Source organism: Astatotilapia calliptera, chromosome 11, assembly GCF_964374335.1.
Source record: "Astatotilapia calliptera chromosome 11, fAstCal68.1, whole genome shotgun sequence".
Taxonomy (NCBI): domain Eukaryota; kingdom Metazoa; phylum Chordata; class Actinopteri; order Cichliformes; family Cichlidae; genus Astatotilapia; species Astatotilapia calliptera.
In genome coordinates, this window is record NC_137432.1 from 12,761,008 (window position 1) to 12,779,598 (window position 18,591).

At 40.2% G+C, this 18,591-nt stretch overlaps 1 protein-coding gene across 3 annotated transcripts in view; it reads left to right on the forward strand.

The window, feature by feature from the left end:
- grb10b (growth factor receptor-bound protein 10b) overlaps positions 1-18,591 on the forward strand; it is a 64,504-nt gene that overhangs the window by 4,348 nt on the left and 41,565 nt on the right. For all 3 annotated transcript variants that reach the window (XM_026185943.2, XM_026185945.2, XM_026185944.2), the window contains exon 2: positions 12,664-12,778. In XM_026185943.2, the coding sequence (XP_026041728.1) occupies positions 12,728-12,778 (51 nt within the window). In that variant the 5' untranslated portion in view covers positions 12,664-12,727. The remainder of the gene's footprint in view (positions 1-12,663; positions 12,779-18,591) is intronic.

An 18,591-nucleotide genomic window follows, 5' to 3' on the forward strand; every position in this document is an offset into this window, starting at 1 on the left:
TACAATAAGTTATACTTCAATCCCACAAGGATTCAGGTTTGTGTATTTCATAAGAATCTACAATGAGTTTGGTTCTGTTGCACATACTTTTTTTTATTTTTTTAATATCGTCTGCTTTGCAGTAATAAATCCAATTATTTCAAAGCCAAGACTTGAGTCTCGTTTTAAACTCGAGGCGATGTGACATACGGTAGGTACGTATATGTATGCAGTGGGTATCTCTGTTACTGCTGCTTTTATAAATGCATAGTTTCACTTGCTGTCCAAGGGGAAAATTAGCAGAGATATCCTGTTAACTGGTATTGGTGGTGTAAGAGCTTGTGGTCGTGCTCTGAGCAGCATTCCATCAGGTCTTGCGTCAGCTAACAGTCATTCAGAACTGGTTGGTCTGGGCTTATACACTGTTAATACCCCCCCTCCCTGATGACATGACACCATTAACCTAGGTCTGCTCAGGGACCACAGCATAGTTCATGTTATTCCACTGACTCCGGATCTAAAAGCAGAGCAACTTTACCCTTTGTGCCAAAATGTTCAGCTGAGCTGTCGGTGATTTAAAAACTTGTGATGTTAGGGACAGCTTTTTGAGTTTCTGGACAAAGGTAAATTTAGACTCAGTTGCATAAACATGTATAATTTATTTCTTTTTTTGGACTGTGTATACTGTTAAAATTGTATACATTGGATTGAGTGTCCCCGACTGCTTACAGAATAATGAATGCCTTGGTATCTCAACTATAACTGCTGAGTAATCATGTATTGCTTTGTGAAAAGTAATTTCTAAGAACCTAAACCCTTGCCAGAGGAAAAACTTTGTGGTGTTATTCTTCCCCCCCACCTCCATACTGTAAATATGGACCTGTATAAACCTGATTCTCACCACTTTCCACTTGTGACCTGAGGAGATGCAGTGCTTGCTTGTCTAAGTACAGTGGATAGTTTCTCACTGTCTGGTGTTCGCCCAAATGTAGCTGAAAGCCTGTGCGAGTGGCAAGAATGTTTCCTTTATTCTGCAGGTAACAAAACGCCTACCGGAGCCTGTGGTCACTTGGGTGCAGGTAATGTGCTGTGGTTGCACGGTGATGATGAAATGACCCCTCTTATACATAGTTACAATATTTAGTTTTAGTTCTCACAGTGTAGCCCATTGTCTTTGTCTAGGTGCAACCTATCTCCTACTTTTACTTACCATCTTTATCAGTCTTACTATGTTAGATGGAATCTGCAAAGCAAAATTAGCTGTCTTCATGAACTGCGTGATTAATTTTTTATTTTTCCCCTAGAAACTATCCCCAGCAAGAACTCTTAACAGTATTTGTGGTGTTAGTTATATCTGTTCTGGACTAAATCGGTGTCTTAGTCTCTCTTGTATCTGAATGCCACACCATTGACTATGAACATGTTTATTTTTCTGTACATTACTAGATTTTCTGCCCCTTGGTTTGCCAGTATTATTTCTCAGTCTTAAAAGGGATTAGGACTTAATGTGGTGTACTTTGGTACTTATGAATAGGACTTATGTTAAGTCCTTGTTACGGTAATTGTTTTTCAGACAGCCAAGTTTGTTAGCATTCCTAAGACTAAGTAAGTAAAATACGTCTTATTCCCCTAAAGTGGTCACGCAGAACTCAAGAGCCTTTCTGATTTGAGTTTTCATTACAAGGACAGTTTTAGTTGGGTTTGATGTTTTGTTTTTGTATGGAGGATGAGACTGTGTGACTCAGTTTTGGTATTTATCAGCTTTATGGTGTGGCATTTCTTTGCATGTTACAGCGCTGTACAGTTAACGGTGTTGGGTGCTCCCACCACCTAACGTGTTGTAAAGATGGTGTCATGAGAAGGCAAATACATCTAATGTAACCCCTTGGGGCCACCACTGCAACCAAGTTGAGTGCAAGCATCGTGGCTCCCAAGCCTGGTCCATTCATCTATGCCATTGCATAAGACCAGTTCTCCAAAGCAGCCAAGTGAAATCCTCATCCAATTAGGCACTGTCCACATTTCCAAAAGGCTTTTCTCTCCTAGACTGGTGCTATTCAGCCTACCCCGGCATGACATCAGGCCCTCTCTTATAGCCCCACTTTACGCTGCTGCTCACAAATAATGAAAGCTGCCAATTAATGACTAATCAAGATGTGCAACAAGCATATCCACTGAGGAGTGACTACCATCTGATCTGCTGATTAAAACAGAAGACAGAGATCCTCTGTTTAACTTTTTCTTTCCGTCTTTCAGCGTTGCATTGCTGTAAAAACCGCCAGCTCTGGCAACCTTACTAGAAAGGCTTAAACATTAATAATTTCAGGTATTGGCAAGTGTCAATAGTTATTTGTGGGTTTAATATCTTACAATACATGCAGTGAATTATATTTGTTTAATAATGTTCAAGATATAAAGAAATTACACAGATTTAAAGATAAACCTATGGAGCCTAAGGTATCGAGAGTAAATCTCCAGCTCACTCGATTTACATTATGGTGCTGTATGTGTCAAAGTGCTACACCCTTACCACTCACACTCTGGCATGTAATAGATTTCTGTAGGTTGCCCTGTCATAGGACGAATTGATAACATGCAGCTTTAAAAACTGAATATTATCACTTAAGGTGTCTGGCTTCTTTAAACATACAGAAAAATGACTGACCTTCCCTCCCTCAGGGTTGGGTTACGGTCATTCCCTTCAGTGGGTTCTCCACAAGTCCCTAGACATTAGTTGGAGCTGTTTCAATTCTTGAATTGAGACACTGTTTATGGTCTGGACTGAAGCACAGGGGCTGAGACTGAGAGAGGGTTTGGAGAAAGGGGCGGTAGCTGGTCTGTTACACTGCAGCATCGATTAACTGTGATAATCGGAATGGGTAAGCTTGCCATAGTTATTGTACCAGAGTCTGATCTGTTCAGATTTAGAAAGTTGTCAAACACCAACTTTGGGCTTCGTTATGTATTCCATGTCAAGAAGGGGCATTATAAGAATTCTTAAAAACACATTACCTGATATTTTTTGGACACTTGGGAGCAGTAGAAACGAGCTGTAAATATGGAATTGTCATAATCACATCTGCTAACAGATCAATTGGCAACCATCTGGCAAATGCCAGTCGCAAAGGGAAAAATGTGTTTCTCAACTAGTTAGCGAGACTACCGTGGTTTGCAAGTCACTGACTTGTCTGCAAACACTCACCAGCTAGTCTCTAAGTGGTCATAAAACTGAAAGATGGCCACAAATCAGAAATGGAGACAGGTGCTTTCAAAGTAAAAGTTGTGCTTTTGAAACATGTTGGCTGCAGCAGTCAGGGACAAGTTACAGCAAACAACTGCTCAGCTGGTAGTTAGTGTTGATAGACAAATCAGCCACAGGCAAAGATTGCAAACTGCTAGTGACCAGCGCTATCAGCAGGAGGTTTTTGGTGCTGCAACTTCTTAAAGAATGATTTCAAATAGCGAATGGCAACAACAGTTGGGGAAAAGGAAAAATATATAAGTGGTGATTGTTATTGGGTTGCCAACCAGTCTTTGGTGATTCATGGATGGATGGATTTTCTTTCTTCCTTGGTGATTATTTGTTTGGCAGTTCTTTAGAGACCAAAACCAATCCATCTATTTTCTGCCACTTATCCTAGTTGTGTAGATTTTGAATCTCTATTACTGCAAAAAAAAAAAAAAAATTATTCATGTTTTTTCCAGCAAAAGTAACTTGGCAAGTACAGATTTGTGTAAACATAAATAATCTCTAAAGACTGTTCTTACAAAAAAAAAAACTTGGTCAGGACAGTCACAATCACACTTGTGACTATCTCATAAACATTACATCAGTCATTAGAGTCACTGCAGTGAATTCTTTTAACACCCATCTTTGAGCTATGACTTAACTTTAACTACACACCTCAAGACGGACACATAAGCCCCACCCAAAGTTCTCAGTAGGACAAAGATGGGCAATGCAGGCGCACATGTAACCAAGCAGCAGTTATTACAGCTGCGTCTAAGGAAGCGGCAGGGGCTGGCAATAACTGAACGTTCATGATTTAATTCCAGAATGCTTTTCTCCAAAGACTGTGTGAAGAAAAGCCATACATATTGGAATCGACTGGGTGGATGTGAAGATGCATTATAGAGTACGGTGTTTTCAGTATTCTTATTTTATCGATAAAATCGATTCATCGATAGCTGCAGCACTACTGCTAACTGCCCGCTTTGTGTGCCAACAAATGTTGTCATTTATAACTTCCTCCTTAAGCACCAACTGCCAGTTAATTTGCCATCTGCTCAAATGAGAAACATTTACCTAAACGGTGTTCTTTTTCAATTATTGCTACTCTTGAAGTCATCAGTTACCATCCAGTAAAACTGTTTATTCTGTGTCAATTCTCTTAAGTAATGTTTGCAGTAGTAAAAAGAACTGAAGGACTGGGTTACTCTTGCTTACAGGGGCTCGTGCAGACAACTGCAGGAGCCACTGACAAGTGGTTGTTTTTGTTATACTTTTTTTTTTTTTCAGGTCCACTTGGAATTCACCTGAAACAATGCACATGTTCACCCTCTGATAAAATCTGTCCAAAGCAACTTGACCATTGCATACTAGCAGACTCAAAATATAATGGCGGTGTAACAAGTTACTTTTCTCTACCCCTCGGGTTAGAAGCGGACTCTTTCGTCAGGCTCTTGACACTTCCATTTGAAGAGGTCGAGTGATGTCAAGCTTGTTCCACCTGCACTTTGTTGCGGTGACAGGACTTGCATAAAACAAGAGCTGAGCATCTCATGTACATGGAAATCAAGGACGCGATCTTATGTTGTCTGCATCATAATCACAGGATTGACTGTCGAAGAATATAAAAGGGTGCTTCATTTTAATCTTACCTGGTTTGACTAGCATTGCATGAAGTGTGTTAATATATAAAATATATTAACGAGACATGAATTTTATTTGGAAATCTGTTCCTGTTGTGAGCACGTTCTCAAAACGCAACCTTTTTTCCAATAATCTTTAAATACTGACTTATTAAGCCGTCGAACATCTTTCCCATATTTTTCCCAGTGGGATGAGAGAGAATGAGTGAGGGAGAGATCAAAGGTGTTCAATGAGTGATCAGAATCCCTGCAGGAGAAACAGGTGAGCTTGGAAAAGGAGTCCTGTGCAGATGTTGACTCCAGGGCATTGGTCTGTTTTAAGAAAAAGCACAAGACCACCCCTTTAGGGGTTAAAAAAGTCACCTTTTGATGTTATGATACCTAACTAGGAAGCTTAAACACTGTGTAAGTGTGTATTGTAAATGATTGCACACTAGATGCACATTGATATTAAATCATATTACAGAGGACTGTATTGCCTGTGATTCCTCTGTCAACAGTGTGTGGAAAGAATGCTCTCTGCGTTCCAGAGATGACTGAGTAGAGTTGAACAGCCACCTGTTAAGCTGTGTCCAGTCTAATCAGCTGGAATTAGGCTGACTGCGGTGAACATATTTTACAATTGTATACACAACAAGAGTAGTTGACACAGGTGTGTGTGTGTGTGTGTGTGTGTGTGTGTGTGTGTGTGTGTGTGTGTGTGTGTGTGTGTGTGTCCCCCAATAACGAAAGAGGTATAAAGTGATATACTATGGTAAAGTATTGAGTGTGTCACAGATCCTAGCAGGAAGCTATGCTGTGACTGGATTGGTAAACTAATCAGTAACTAACATGCTGACACAAAGTAGGAAATACAAACTGAACAGACAGGTTGGCAGTTAATACAGAAAAACTAGAGCAAAGGGCATGAAGTTTATTTTTTATTTTTAAAGTAACTACTCAGAATCTTGTTTCCAAGAAAGGTTGTGGTATTATGTAAGACGGGGTAGGCAACCTTTCTGATGAGTGCCATCTAAAATTTCCTCAAAGTCAGTGTGCCATATGATTGCATTAGCAATAAATTTCATAACGCTCTATATTAACAGTTACACACTATATAGAACCACTTTATAGAATTATATTTGTTTGCAGATGTTGGCAGCTATCAGCGAATAGTTATCAGCTATTTTGAAACCCAAAAAAAGACACTTTTTATCCATAACAAGAACTCCATAACACCAGATGAACTAAAACAGAAAAGGCAAATGCTATTTATGATCTCCTCACAACAATAAGAAAAATAAACTGGGCCAATATGGCATGTTTGTTAATACAGAGATACAGAGTTAATGTGATCTTAGATTAATTCACTGCGTGTCGTGCCCAGGGCTGAACTGGGACAAAAAGAAAAACGGCCCGGGTATTTTGACTAGAGACCGGCCCACCAGGTATTATAGGAAAAGCCATAAAGCCTTTGAATGAAAACAAATGCTGTTGTGACAGTGATATACAGTCTTGTTGGTATATGTATGATTTCTATACATTTTACATCAGATAAAAACTTTGGTTGTAAGATTCAGACAATTATTTAATAAAAACTAGACATTTTAAATGAGAATAAGAAAGAAAAGTATTTCCTTGTGCCCCCCTTTCCCTTTTAATGTCCTACCTGGCCCCCTGGCAAAACTTTGCTAGACCTGCCCCTGCACAGTTACCAGCTGTCAGCTACTTAGAAAAGGATCCTGGTGTTATTTGTCTCTCAGAAACAGTTCATAACTTCCCTTCAACTCATTCATGTCACCTAAAAGGTAAACCTGTTTCTCCATCACAGCTCTGATGATTCAGTAAGGACATCTCCTGGTTTCATCTTCATGTTTCCCATTCACCAGATAACCAAACCGATATCATGACCAGCAGCTTTTACAGCTGTGGCTCCAGCAAACATCAGCTGATACTAGAAATTAATATTAAATAAATTCTAAAAACAGCTGATCAAGCTTAAATGTGCTGCTGTTGTTTAGCGCGACATCCGCTGGTTTCCTCTTTCTGGCGCAAAGTGGGCGATAAACAAACAAGAGAGAAAAGCCGATCAGCTGATCATTGATCAGTTTCATGAGAGGGAGGGGGAGAGAATGAGAGAAGAGGCAGCTGGCAGCGTAAAGACACAGAATAACTCCAGCTCTGTGTCTTTTTCATTCTAGCTGAAGTCCGGGACAAACTGTTCCTTCTCAGCTCAACACAAAACGCGTAATATTTTCTCTCAATACGGGACGATTCCGTTTTTTACGGGACGGTTGGCAACTCTACTAACTAACCTTATGAATAAAATAAAGTTCACTATCAGTAACATCATAGCACCCACCAAACAACTGAACAACGGAGTTATTTTTACACATCTGCCAGCATTTGGCCAATGCACCACCTTTCATTGTTTACCGTTACAAAAAAAAAAACAACAACAAAAAAACATCGGCTCATAAAAACGAAAAATCACCATTGACCCACTGGGAAAATGCCCAATGGCCAGTCCAGCTGTGGTTGTGCCATCAGTTAACCCTTGGCGTGCCAGCCGTGGAACGCGTGCCCCGGGGATGCCGACCCCTGATGTAAGATGTAAATTAGAAAGAGAATGCAATGATTTTCAAATCATTTTAAACTACTCCGTAAACTTTTGCCATGTCTACTTTTGACCTGAGTGCTGGTAACAAGCCGGATGGTAGAGAACACAGCATCCATGATTTCCCAAAAGAATAGGCAACCAAAGCAGTTTAACACCTAAGCACAAGGAAAAAGGGGAGAAACTATAGTAAACCAAGTGTAATAATAGCAGCCTGACATGAGACTTATTTTTTTTAAGGTTTTGCCACAAAGCACTATTTGTGTAATTTCCACTGAGTTCTTGCAACTTGTTTGGGGTGGGTTAAATGCTATCTTAGAAAAGTCCTGCATGATGGAAATGTTGCAGTGGGACACTGCCCTCAAATCAGTAGACTATATATGCATGGTTTGCTTTCATATAACATTTTTAAAACTTCAGTAACAATAAATAATAAAACCATGCAGTGAATGTGTAGTTTTGTTGTTATGGTGATATACACAAAACTGGAACTTCCTGTTTGCTGTGGTGGGCTGGGCATTTTCTAGTTGGCTTCTACTAAGTAAAAATCACAGAAACTCTAACAAAACCCTATATTTAGAAAACACTCAGCACCAATGTGGACTTGGTGGGATTTTTCTCTTAATGAGCTGGGACACGGTATTACACAACATTGCACTGGACCAATAAGCCATTACTCAGTTAGAGCTAAGGCAATTATTCAGTTAGGGCTTTACTTCCCTCGAAAGTTCATTTGATGTATTTGTAGGAGGATGTTGTTTAAATAGCACACTTTGGCCTTTTATATTATACAGCAGCTTACACAGTACTTGATGCACAGTGTTTACATATAGCTGTGCAGTTACACTTAGGGAAGTTGTGAAAAGAATAGATTTTTGAACAAATAGAAGTTCTGCATGCTTAATTGGTCTAGTGGTTAATGTGCTGATATGTGCGTATACCTCAAGGGTCCAGCTTTAATATCCCAAGGTGATAAGCCCTGCAGTGATGCCAAAGGTAAGGTCAGAAACCTTGGCTAATTGAAGTCTCATGTAATCAGCAGAAACATTTCCCTGAGTTCTCCTGTATTATATGGTGGCGAGTCAGGGGATGACTTCACTGGCCCACTGATGGATGTTAAGAAAAGTACAGGCCGAGTCTGCAAATAACAAACGGGTCGTATAGCATGTGCAAGCTGTTATCACAATATAGTAGTCAGACTGCAGACTACTATATTGTGATCAAAAAGAGGAATGAACATTTTAATTATCATAATTAATAATCCTATCATATAGGATACAAAGATAGCATTTCCCCAAACAAGTTGCAAGAACTCGCAGTGCAAATTACACAAATAGTGCTTAGTGACCCTTTTCAAAAAATAAGTCTCATGTCAGACCGCTATTCTTACACTTGGTTTACTATAGTTTCTCCCCTTTTTCCTTGTGATTTTTTTTTTTTTTTTCCTTGTGCCTAGGTGTTACTATAGTAAACCAGGTGTTTTGCTTTTTTGTTTGTTTGTTTGCTTGCTTGCTTGTTTTTGTTTTGCTGGTTTCACAAAGGAAAAATTTATGATTTACAGTTAGCATTGTGACACTGTTACATTTTGAACTCTATCATTGAACAACCTACTGTCATGCAAGTTTAAACAAAACCACCTTAATTAAACCAGATGCCGTACTCTCAGTGCCACTGCACCCCAAAGTCTCCCATTCTGCTATGACGATAATTGTACTGTCAAGGTCATGGATGGTTAGGTTTCAGTACACTGTTCAAGTGGAAGGAATTGAATCAAAGGGCTCTGAAGGGGTCTAATCCCTGCACTGGAATGGCTTTGATTGTGTCAGGGCACAATAAAGAATAGGTACATGTATGTTTGGTCAATAGATCAGTCACTGAGAGTAGCTATGGCATGTATGAGCTCCTTGAACTTTTTTAAAATGCTAAATCAAGCACCTGGACTTTTTCTCATGTTTTATCACGCACAGTTGAAACTAACCTTCCAGCGCACACCTGTAATGTTGGCTGAGTGTATCTTTTGTTTTTGTGGTATTGACTGTTTTGCATATAACCCTGACAAAAATTTCCAGTGATGCCCAACTATTTGTTTGGCATCCAGAAGCACAATTAGTTGAAGCTTACTTGTTTCCCTTGCTTAACCTCCTGATTTCTGGAAGGGGAAAAAAAACCCAATAACCCAGCCTAGAGTTTGGCCACGAATAGTAGGTTCGTGGCGCTTAGTGAGGGGTGGCTTGGAGCGTTTAGGCTGATGTAAATTAGTTTTTGTTTTTGTTGTCAACGGTGTGTCTGTAAATGATGAGTAGATGAAAAGTTGTGCTTGTTGGCCAGCCAGCTAGGCCCCACACATAGATTGAAAGGGTTAACGCTCATACTCGCACAGATGCCACGCACATTACAAGCGAGCCCTTTCATTGGTCCTAGTGAACACGGTGCCAAACTCTTTGTTTAGACTGCATTCATAGTTTGGTCGGTATTTGCAAGTCCAGTTTTGGAGGTTTTATTTTAGGGCTTCAAGGGGGGAAAAAAAAAAACCCCGTGGAAATCGACAACTTTATCTTTTCAGTGGGCACAGTGTCAGGATAACATCTTAAAAGTGTAATAAGTAATGTGTCTGCATCAAAAGCAAGAGCGTACAAGTGCAATGTGTTTGCTGCTGCTTGCTTGATTCTCCTTTTCCAGGAAGCTTTGCACTTTAGCAATATGTGTGCTTAACAGTCAACTCTGCTGGAGCTGGGAGAGGACATATCGCCGTATACAAATCGGATTTCATGGGACTCTGAAGTTGTTGAGGTCTTTCCAAACATGACTTGATTCTTAAAAGTACACACCTACACACAAGTATTTGCAGTATACTGGACGCAAACATCCACACATACCGTCGTGTGCACATGTACATGCTGAAACAAACACTGTTTGGCAGAAACGCACACATACAAACACTGCTCCACCGCAAGGGCAGCTGGCTCACGACCGCTAATGCAAGCATGAGATAATATTAGCAATCTATAAAATGCCAGGTCCTATTTTTATAATGTGAACTGGGGGTCACGAACTGCTGCATAAAAGACCATCACAGTTATGAGCCTGAGCTGCTCGACTCCAAATATACCCCAGGGTATAACTTCAGACCTGGATATGTGCCTGTAGGGTATTTTTGGGTCAGTGTTTACAGGTGTTTGTTCACTGGCAGCAATGCCAGGAGGTTAGTAGGATACCCACTTTAAGAAGTTCAAATACACTGGAGTTCATGTTGTTGAAATTATGGTTATTTTGACCAAGGATAGCCGGGAGGCAGGGTCTTGGAGCAGGAGCACTTATTTTTAGTACCGTAAAGTGCCGCATCTATTGCAGTAAATTCAGTTATTTTATCAAAGACCACACCTCAGATTGTGCAGTGGTTTTATTTGTCTAAAACTGACTTATGACTTATGGCCTGTCACTTCAGATCCACCTTGGTGAACTAAATCTAGAAGGCAGGAAGGCAAGTGCAGGACTCGTAATGAGGGGGGAAGCGAATTGTAGAATTTTCATGTTTTGTAAGAGGGTGCAAAAGATCTACAGTAAAGCTGAAGTTGCCGCAGGGATGCGATGCTCTTGGTAGTGGGGTTTTCATTTGGCTGTAGGGCTGCCACAAACGATTATTTTGATAGTCGACTAGTCACCGATTATTTTTGCGATTAGTCGACTAATCAGATCATCATCCATTAGACGTAAAACTACAGCTTATTGCACCAGCAGCATCTGCTCTTATATAACTATCATTAGCTTACAGCTTTAAGTGTTTAAGGTCTGTGCTAACTAAAAATAAAGACAAGATGATAGTTTATTAAATTTTAATGAAATTTGCAGATTGTTTCGGTGAAGTTTAATAAACTCCTTGCTATCTAAAATATAACAGGACACTGGAGTATATTCTGGAGCATCTCACACTTCTGATAATCAGCTGTCTGCTTGACGTTTATTCAGCTGTGTAAAAACTATAACTTTAATCTCAGACAAACTGATTTACTCAGGAACAAATAAAATACTAAAAAAAAAAAAGCCAAACAATAACATTTTAAGTTATCTAAGTGACTCATATATATTTAACCTGAGTAGCGAAAGACGGTGGTGGGTTTGAAAACGATTTGCGGGGAGTCCGGTGTTCTCAGGGCGCTAGTGAGCCTTGCCCCCGGCTCGCTAACGAGCTAGTGGGTAACAGATGTCTCCGAAAACGTCGGAGCGCTTTTGAAAATATGTGGTGTCTTGATAAACTGAGCAGATATTTGAGGTTTACACAGCTACATTCTCGCCTGAAAATATGTTAAACGTTTATTTTGTGACCCAGAAAGAATAATAAGAGTAACATTTAAACTAACTAGCTGCCGCCATTGTTGGAAACTGCGCTGGGCCGCGCTATGAATTCTGGGACACAGCTGCTGCTTCTTCTTCTTCTTCTTCTTCGGGGTTTAACGGTAGCTGACATCCTTGTACATGCAATGCTGCCATCTTCTGTTTCAGTCCGTTATTACACTCTTAAATCCTGCCACTTATTCCTGCGTCTTTTGTGATCGTACAAAGTTTCAAACGACGCGTCGACTATTAAATCAGTCGTCGACGATTTTGATAGTCGACGTAATCGTGACTAGTCGACAAATCGTGGCAGCCCTATTTGGCTGTATTATGTGAATAAAGCAAAAGTTTGTTTTGGCTTACTGAATGCACTTTTATGGTGGAGTAAACTAACGCCGCAGTTTCAAGTAGCCTTTGTTCTCCTGTAAACCAGCTTAACCCTCTGTAGGGTTAAGCTGGTTTTAAATATGAAAACCTGGTAGTGTGAGGATTTTTTTTTTACTTTGATTTGTACACACAGCTGACCTTTAACTGCCCACCTTTCAAAAATGTATTAAAAGTAGCTTTTTTTTTTTTCTTCACCCTTATTTTCCAGCTTCGAAGTCACTTTCAAGCAACATTCATTGGTACATGAGTGAATTCTGAAACAAGTGCTGATGTCTCTCTAAACCAACCATTATATCTTCTGTGTTGTTGTTGACGTTGTGTAGTCTATGTGGGTTAAGTACTACTCTGTGCTATATCTGTCTTCTTCAGACTTCATCTTCCATTCCTTGTGTCATCCGCCTCTCCTTCCTTCATCCGTCCTCTCGTGGACGCTCTTATCTTTTCCCTGCTTCCTTTGTACTTTTCCACTAAGCTCCATTTGTGTTCTTTCTCCACAGGTGTCGCTCTGAGCACCTAATATCAAAACCAATTGCAAAAAAAAATATCTGAGAAACGTAAGCCATGGCTGTGGCCGGATGTCCGGATTATTTCCTGCATCATCCCAATTATCAGGTAAATGGAAATATTTCATTTGAGATATTCTTTTTTTTTTTTTTTTTTTTTTTTTTTTTTTGGGAAAAGGGCAAAAATGTTCTTTTATCCTACCTGATCAAAGACCGAGTCAGTAACTTGTCGTGGCATGGTTGCATCATTCTACTAAGATGAATCCACAAAGAGCAGCAGCTGGCTGGACCTCTGAGGCTCCAAAAAGATACTAAAGTAAACTAAATTGTTAAATTAATTCATGATTTCTCTTAAAATCCTTAACTTTGGCTGACTTTGGAGTCAGATTTGTCTCCTTACACCTGGTCTTTGCACAACAAGTGATGTCACAGCTACTAATATGAACTGTGCTTTGGTGTCATGAGTGTGCGATTATCGATTGTGTAGATGTGGAATATTAGAGCGCAGAGACTCTGTGCTTTCTCTGCTTCCTGTTTGTTTTAACTCTTCTACTCCCATGTTAGTGCTGATGCCAGGGATTTTCCTGAATGGTGATGCCCGTAATTCAGGAGAAGATTGCATTGGTGACATCACAGTTGGCCCAAACGGTGTGATGGTTATGAATAAAACTTCACTCTACAAACTGCACATGACCAAATTCCATCACTCAGTATCCCCTCAGCTGTCCCAGCTGCTGAGGTTTAGATATGGATTTATGTCTTTTGGTCAAGTTGTCCCTGATCTTATTGTCTTTTTCTGTTTAATTCAAATTTCCACAGACATTGATTTACAAGCGAATGCCATCATTTGTTGCAGAGGAACAAGAACAAACTTGACTTTTTGACCTTGCTGTTAGATTTAGCAGAATCATCACATCACCCTCAGTGGAGCAAAGGGCTTCCAAGCATTCAGAGCAGGCCAGTCCGGCTGTGCGATACAGTTCAGTCTGCTAGTCTGTGTCGATTCATTTATTTTGGCACAGTTTTCAAATTTCTTTTATGTACATGTGCTCACATACTTGTATATGTAGTAGGTTTGTGTCAGTGGTTCTACTACAATATACAGCAATTTCTAGCAGCTGTATATTGTATCTGCTGGTCTTATTTTTAATAACAAGTTATTGAAAAAGCTGCCAGAAAGTGAAAAGGCACAGTGAATTTAAAAAATAACAAACAAAAAACCATGGTGCCCAAAGATGGCAGTGTAAATATGTGTAGGCTAATAATTTTCCTGCATCTGGCCCTGCATTAATATTTTTCTTGTTTTAGATTATTCAGCACTAATTAAAGACAGACTGGAGGCTGTTTCAGAATGAAATGAGACATCATTTAGCTCTTATTTCTTTGCCAATGGATTGGGCGGGTCCTGTTAGAGCTGTAGTATATGGATGTTAATGTACACACACACACACACACACACACACACACACACACACACACACACACACACACACACAGCAGTACTCGCTCACTCGGCTGTTTGGAAACCATTCACCTATAACAGATGTACCTTGACTCACTGGATGAGAAAACCCATTCACTGTGAAATTCCAGGGTTGTGGAAGATTTTCCCTGATAAAACTGAAGCAGCAGTACCAAACCGATTCAGCTAAAGATAACATTCATTCTATACTCCAGGGATTATATCACCACTTTAATCTTGTTTCAGATGTAATCTTGATAATCTTGACTGCTGGCTAAATGATCTATATGTGCAGAACTAGGCACATCTGATGAAGTAAAGGACGCTTGCTAGGAAGCTACACTATGCCCTACCAAGTCAAAGTCTGTATAAATGTCAGTGTATGCGGTTTTATGTAACTATGGAGAGTACAAGGAGAGTTCCTTGTGACACAAGGACTAAAACACTAAAATGCCATCTAAAGAGATCTCCACATGCCAGTGAACAATACTGTCACGAAATGTTCACTGAATAAACATGCACCAACCCCAGGACGCTAATATTAATGCTAGTGATAACAAGAGTTACCTGAGCATTTGCATGTCATTTGGGCTTAACATCAGCAGTTCGGAGTTTCTAAAGACTGTCCTTGTTTATGCAGTGTGAAGATGTGCATCTTTTCACTTTTCCAGTTTACTGTCAGTGCATGAACATTAAGACCAGCAGTATGCTACACGTGAGGGCAAAACTAGAGTTTGTTCATTTTTAACAACTTTTGTAGTTTCTTTAAGCAGTCATAAGGATCTGTAAAGGATATTCAAGGCTCTTCTTTTCTTTATAAGCACAAAACCTGAAATGGTTTACTACTATAACATTTCCAGACTAAAAAGTGGTGATTAAAGCCCTCAGTCTTGTAATGTTATGCAAATGTCTGTCATGGCCCAGCTCTGCCATGGCTCATTTGATTTTAACTACAGCTACAGCTACGTTTCCACAGTATAAACAAATTAATCAACAAAGCTTTGTAGCAGACATTAGTGTGACCTCCTGATCTCATTCTAGTTAGTTATGTAATAAGGGATTTCCACTTGCTGCCTAGTGTTCATGTACTGTATGTTGCAACAAGCCTATTAGCGTTGTTTTTTTTCCCCAGTAGGTCAGTCTGAAATAAGACTAGGACCCTTTTAGCATTAGTGATCTTATATTTAAAGAATTTTTGTTCTCATTAAAACGGTAATAGAAAGTGCAATTTTTATCCTGTGATACTTAAAAGCTTCAGCCTCTCTAATGTCTGCAGACTGCAGTCAAGCGTGTAGTGTCCACTGTGCAGAGGACAAGTGGACAGTTTTGCAGTAAGGATCCTAAATGAGCACAGTTGGTGCTTATGTAATTACTGTGTGCACTGAAAAGTTAAAAATTTTGAATTGAACGTACTGGGGAAAAAGGATGTTGAAGATGGAGCTGCCAGGCAGGAGGAAAAAACCTCCCCTCACTTGTGAGCAGTGTTGGGTAAGTTACTTTAAAATAGTAACTTAGTTACATTACTAGTTACTTCTCTCAAAAGTAACTCAGTTACTTCAAGTTACTCATTACTTTCAAAGTAACTAGTTACTAGGGAAAGTAACTTTGGTTTTACTCAGAATTCTCTTGTTAATGTGTTGCTTCCATAACTTTGCCAGTCTTCTAGCTTGCTTACTTGCCACAAGTGCACTGTGCCACCTACCAATAGAAAGGAAAAGATAATGTGCATATTTCCACGAGAGAAATCCCACGCCTGGACCGTCATTGACTGCTGCCATGATTCTAGCCTACGTCACAGAGTCATGTGCGCCTTTTACATCCAACACAAAAACTGCAGTCGTGGTGCTTTCGATTGTACTCAGAACTCAGAAATTCTGCCTTCTGAATAGGGAGATGTAGGTAACACCAGACTGCAGATGAGCTGCATACAGGGCTGGACTGGGAAAGAAAATTGGCCCGGGCATTTTGACTAGAAACTGGCCCACCATTATAGGAAAAATCATAAAGCCTTTGAATGAAAACAAACACTGTTGTGACAGTGATGTACACTGTTTTGATGGTATATATGCATCAATCTATCAATCGTTTGTTGTAAGATTCAGATAATTATTTTTTAAAAGCTAGACATTTTAAATGAGAATAAGAAAAAGTATTTCTTTGTGCCCCCCTTTCCCTGTTAATGCCCTACCTGCCCCCTTGGCCACACTTTGCTAGATCCGCCCCTGCACAGTTACCAGCTGTCAGCTACCTAAAAAAGGATGCTGGTGTTATTTGTCTCTCAGAAACAGTTCATAACTTCCCTTCAACTCATTCATGTCACCTAAAAGGTAAACCTGTTTCTCCATCACCTGCTCAGCTCTGATGATTCAGTAAGGACATCTCCTGGTTTCATCTTCATGTTTCCCTCTCACCAGATAACCAAACCATATCATGACCAGCAGGTTTACAGCTGTGGCTCCAGCAAACATCAGCTGATACTAGAAATTAATATTAAATAAATTCTAAAAACAGCTGATCAAGCTTAAAAGTGCTGCTGTTGTTTAGCGCGACATCCGCTGGTTTCCTCTTTCGGCGCAAAGTGGGCGATAAACAAACAAGAGAGCCGATCAGCTGATCATTGATCAGTTTCATGATTGAAGTAGAAACGGGAGAGGGAGGGGGGAGAATGAGAGAAGAAGAGGCAGCTGTGCAGCGTAAAGACACAGAATAACTCCAGCTTTGTGCCTTTTTCATTGTAGCTGAATTACGGGACAAACTGTTCCTTTTCACCTCAATAAGAAACGCGTAATATTTCTCTGAATACCAGACGGGACGGTTGGCAACTCTAATAACTTATGAACAAAATAAGGTTCAACATCATTAACTTCATAGCACCCACCCAGCTGTATAGAAACTCCGTCATGTTAGCTAGCACGCAGTACGGAAAAAGTCAGAATAAGGAAAATAAACTCCACCTAAACTTGGTTCATATCTGACCCAGAGAGACTGCAGGTCAGAACTTCTTACCTGAAGTTCAGTTCACACTTGGACCGGCGGCCGCCTCGGGTCTCTTTTGCTTCTGCGTCCCTTTTCCTTTATCCACCTGCTGCCTCCACCACTTGCTAATGTTACTGAATCTGTGGAAGCTCCGCGATAGCCACCACACGAAGTAACGAGTAACGACCCTATCTAAATCCCAGTAACGAGTAACGCGTTCCTGATTTTGGCATAATAACTAGTTACCGTGCTCGTTACCACAATAATAACGTAGTTACTGTAACGCGTTACTTAATAACGCGTTAGTCCCAAACCTTGCTTGTGAGTGACGCTTGCTTGACAGTTGTAATCTGATAACTCGGCTTTAAATAAAAGGCTGCTGAGGTACCGACGTTTTTGAATCATACTCACGTGAGCTAGTTTTGAATTCAACTGATGGAAACGACCTAAACTAGCAACAGTCTGAACTCAATGGTGAAGAGAAGACTGTCAGGATCAGAGTGGAATGTTGAGCTGTGTTAACAATGATGACTTCACTTACTGGTGAATGTGAATCAACTACTAGTGTGTGTTTGAGGTCCAGCCTCCACTCCTTTTCGTCTGTGCCTTAACCTTGCCTCTGGCCTTCCACTGACCCCTTTTTAAAGGGTTAAATCCTCAACCTCCTGACTTCTTTTTGAAGTTCTTTTCAACTTCATTAAAATGAAAGGGCTCTTCTGTGCTCCTTGTCAAAATTTGGCCTACAGTCAAAGTCCTGCTTTTTGCCCCTTAATAGTGTGCAGGATATGTGGGTGGGTGGGGAAGTCTGTGCATATGTGCCTGTGCTTATAAGATTCAGAGGTGTGATGACAAAATGCAAGAATACAGGAAAAATAACCTTTTTTTTTCCTTTGTTGGTAAGACACGAGGTGTGCGTGCGTGTGGTTTACTTCCAGACAGCCATGCCATACAGCATTGAAGAACAGTATATGGTGTGAAAGAGTCTTTACACTTCTGCTCAGTGATGCTCAACCATGACCATCCTGTCCTGAATACACACAGCAACTTTGTGATACACTTGCACGCCAACCAAACTGCTTGGGTGACTGGGTAGGGATCAGTCACAGTCTGGTAGCTGGACCAGACGGTGTGTGTTGATGATGGGTTTGCTGTGTTATGGGAACAAATGTAGTAGTGTGGTGGTCATTTCTTTCTGGGGGGGGGAGAAATACCACTGAAATTCAAGACAATAAAAGACTGAACAATACAGCTTAATGATTGGATGCGGTTGGGTTAGTTGGTATAGAAAAGCGGTTGGGGGTAGCTGTGGTCGACAGACATACACTGACAAAGTACATAGCATGTATACCAGTTTATTTTTTTATTTTTTTACCAAGGCTTTGGTTTTTAACAGAGGAGAGAAAAAAGTTAAACGTGCATTAATTCAGTATAGCAGTACCATTATTTTTGAAGAATGGAGACATCAGGGTGAAATTCAACAGTAT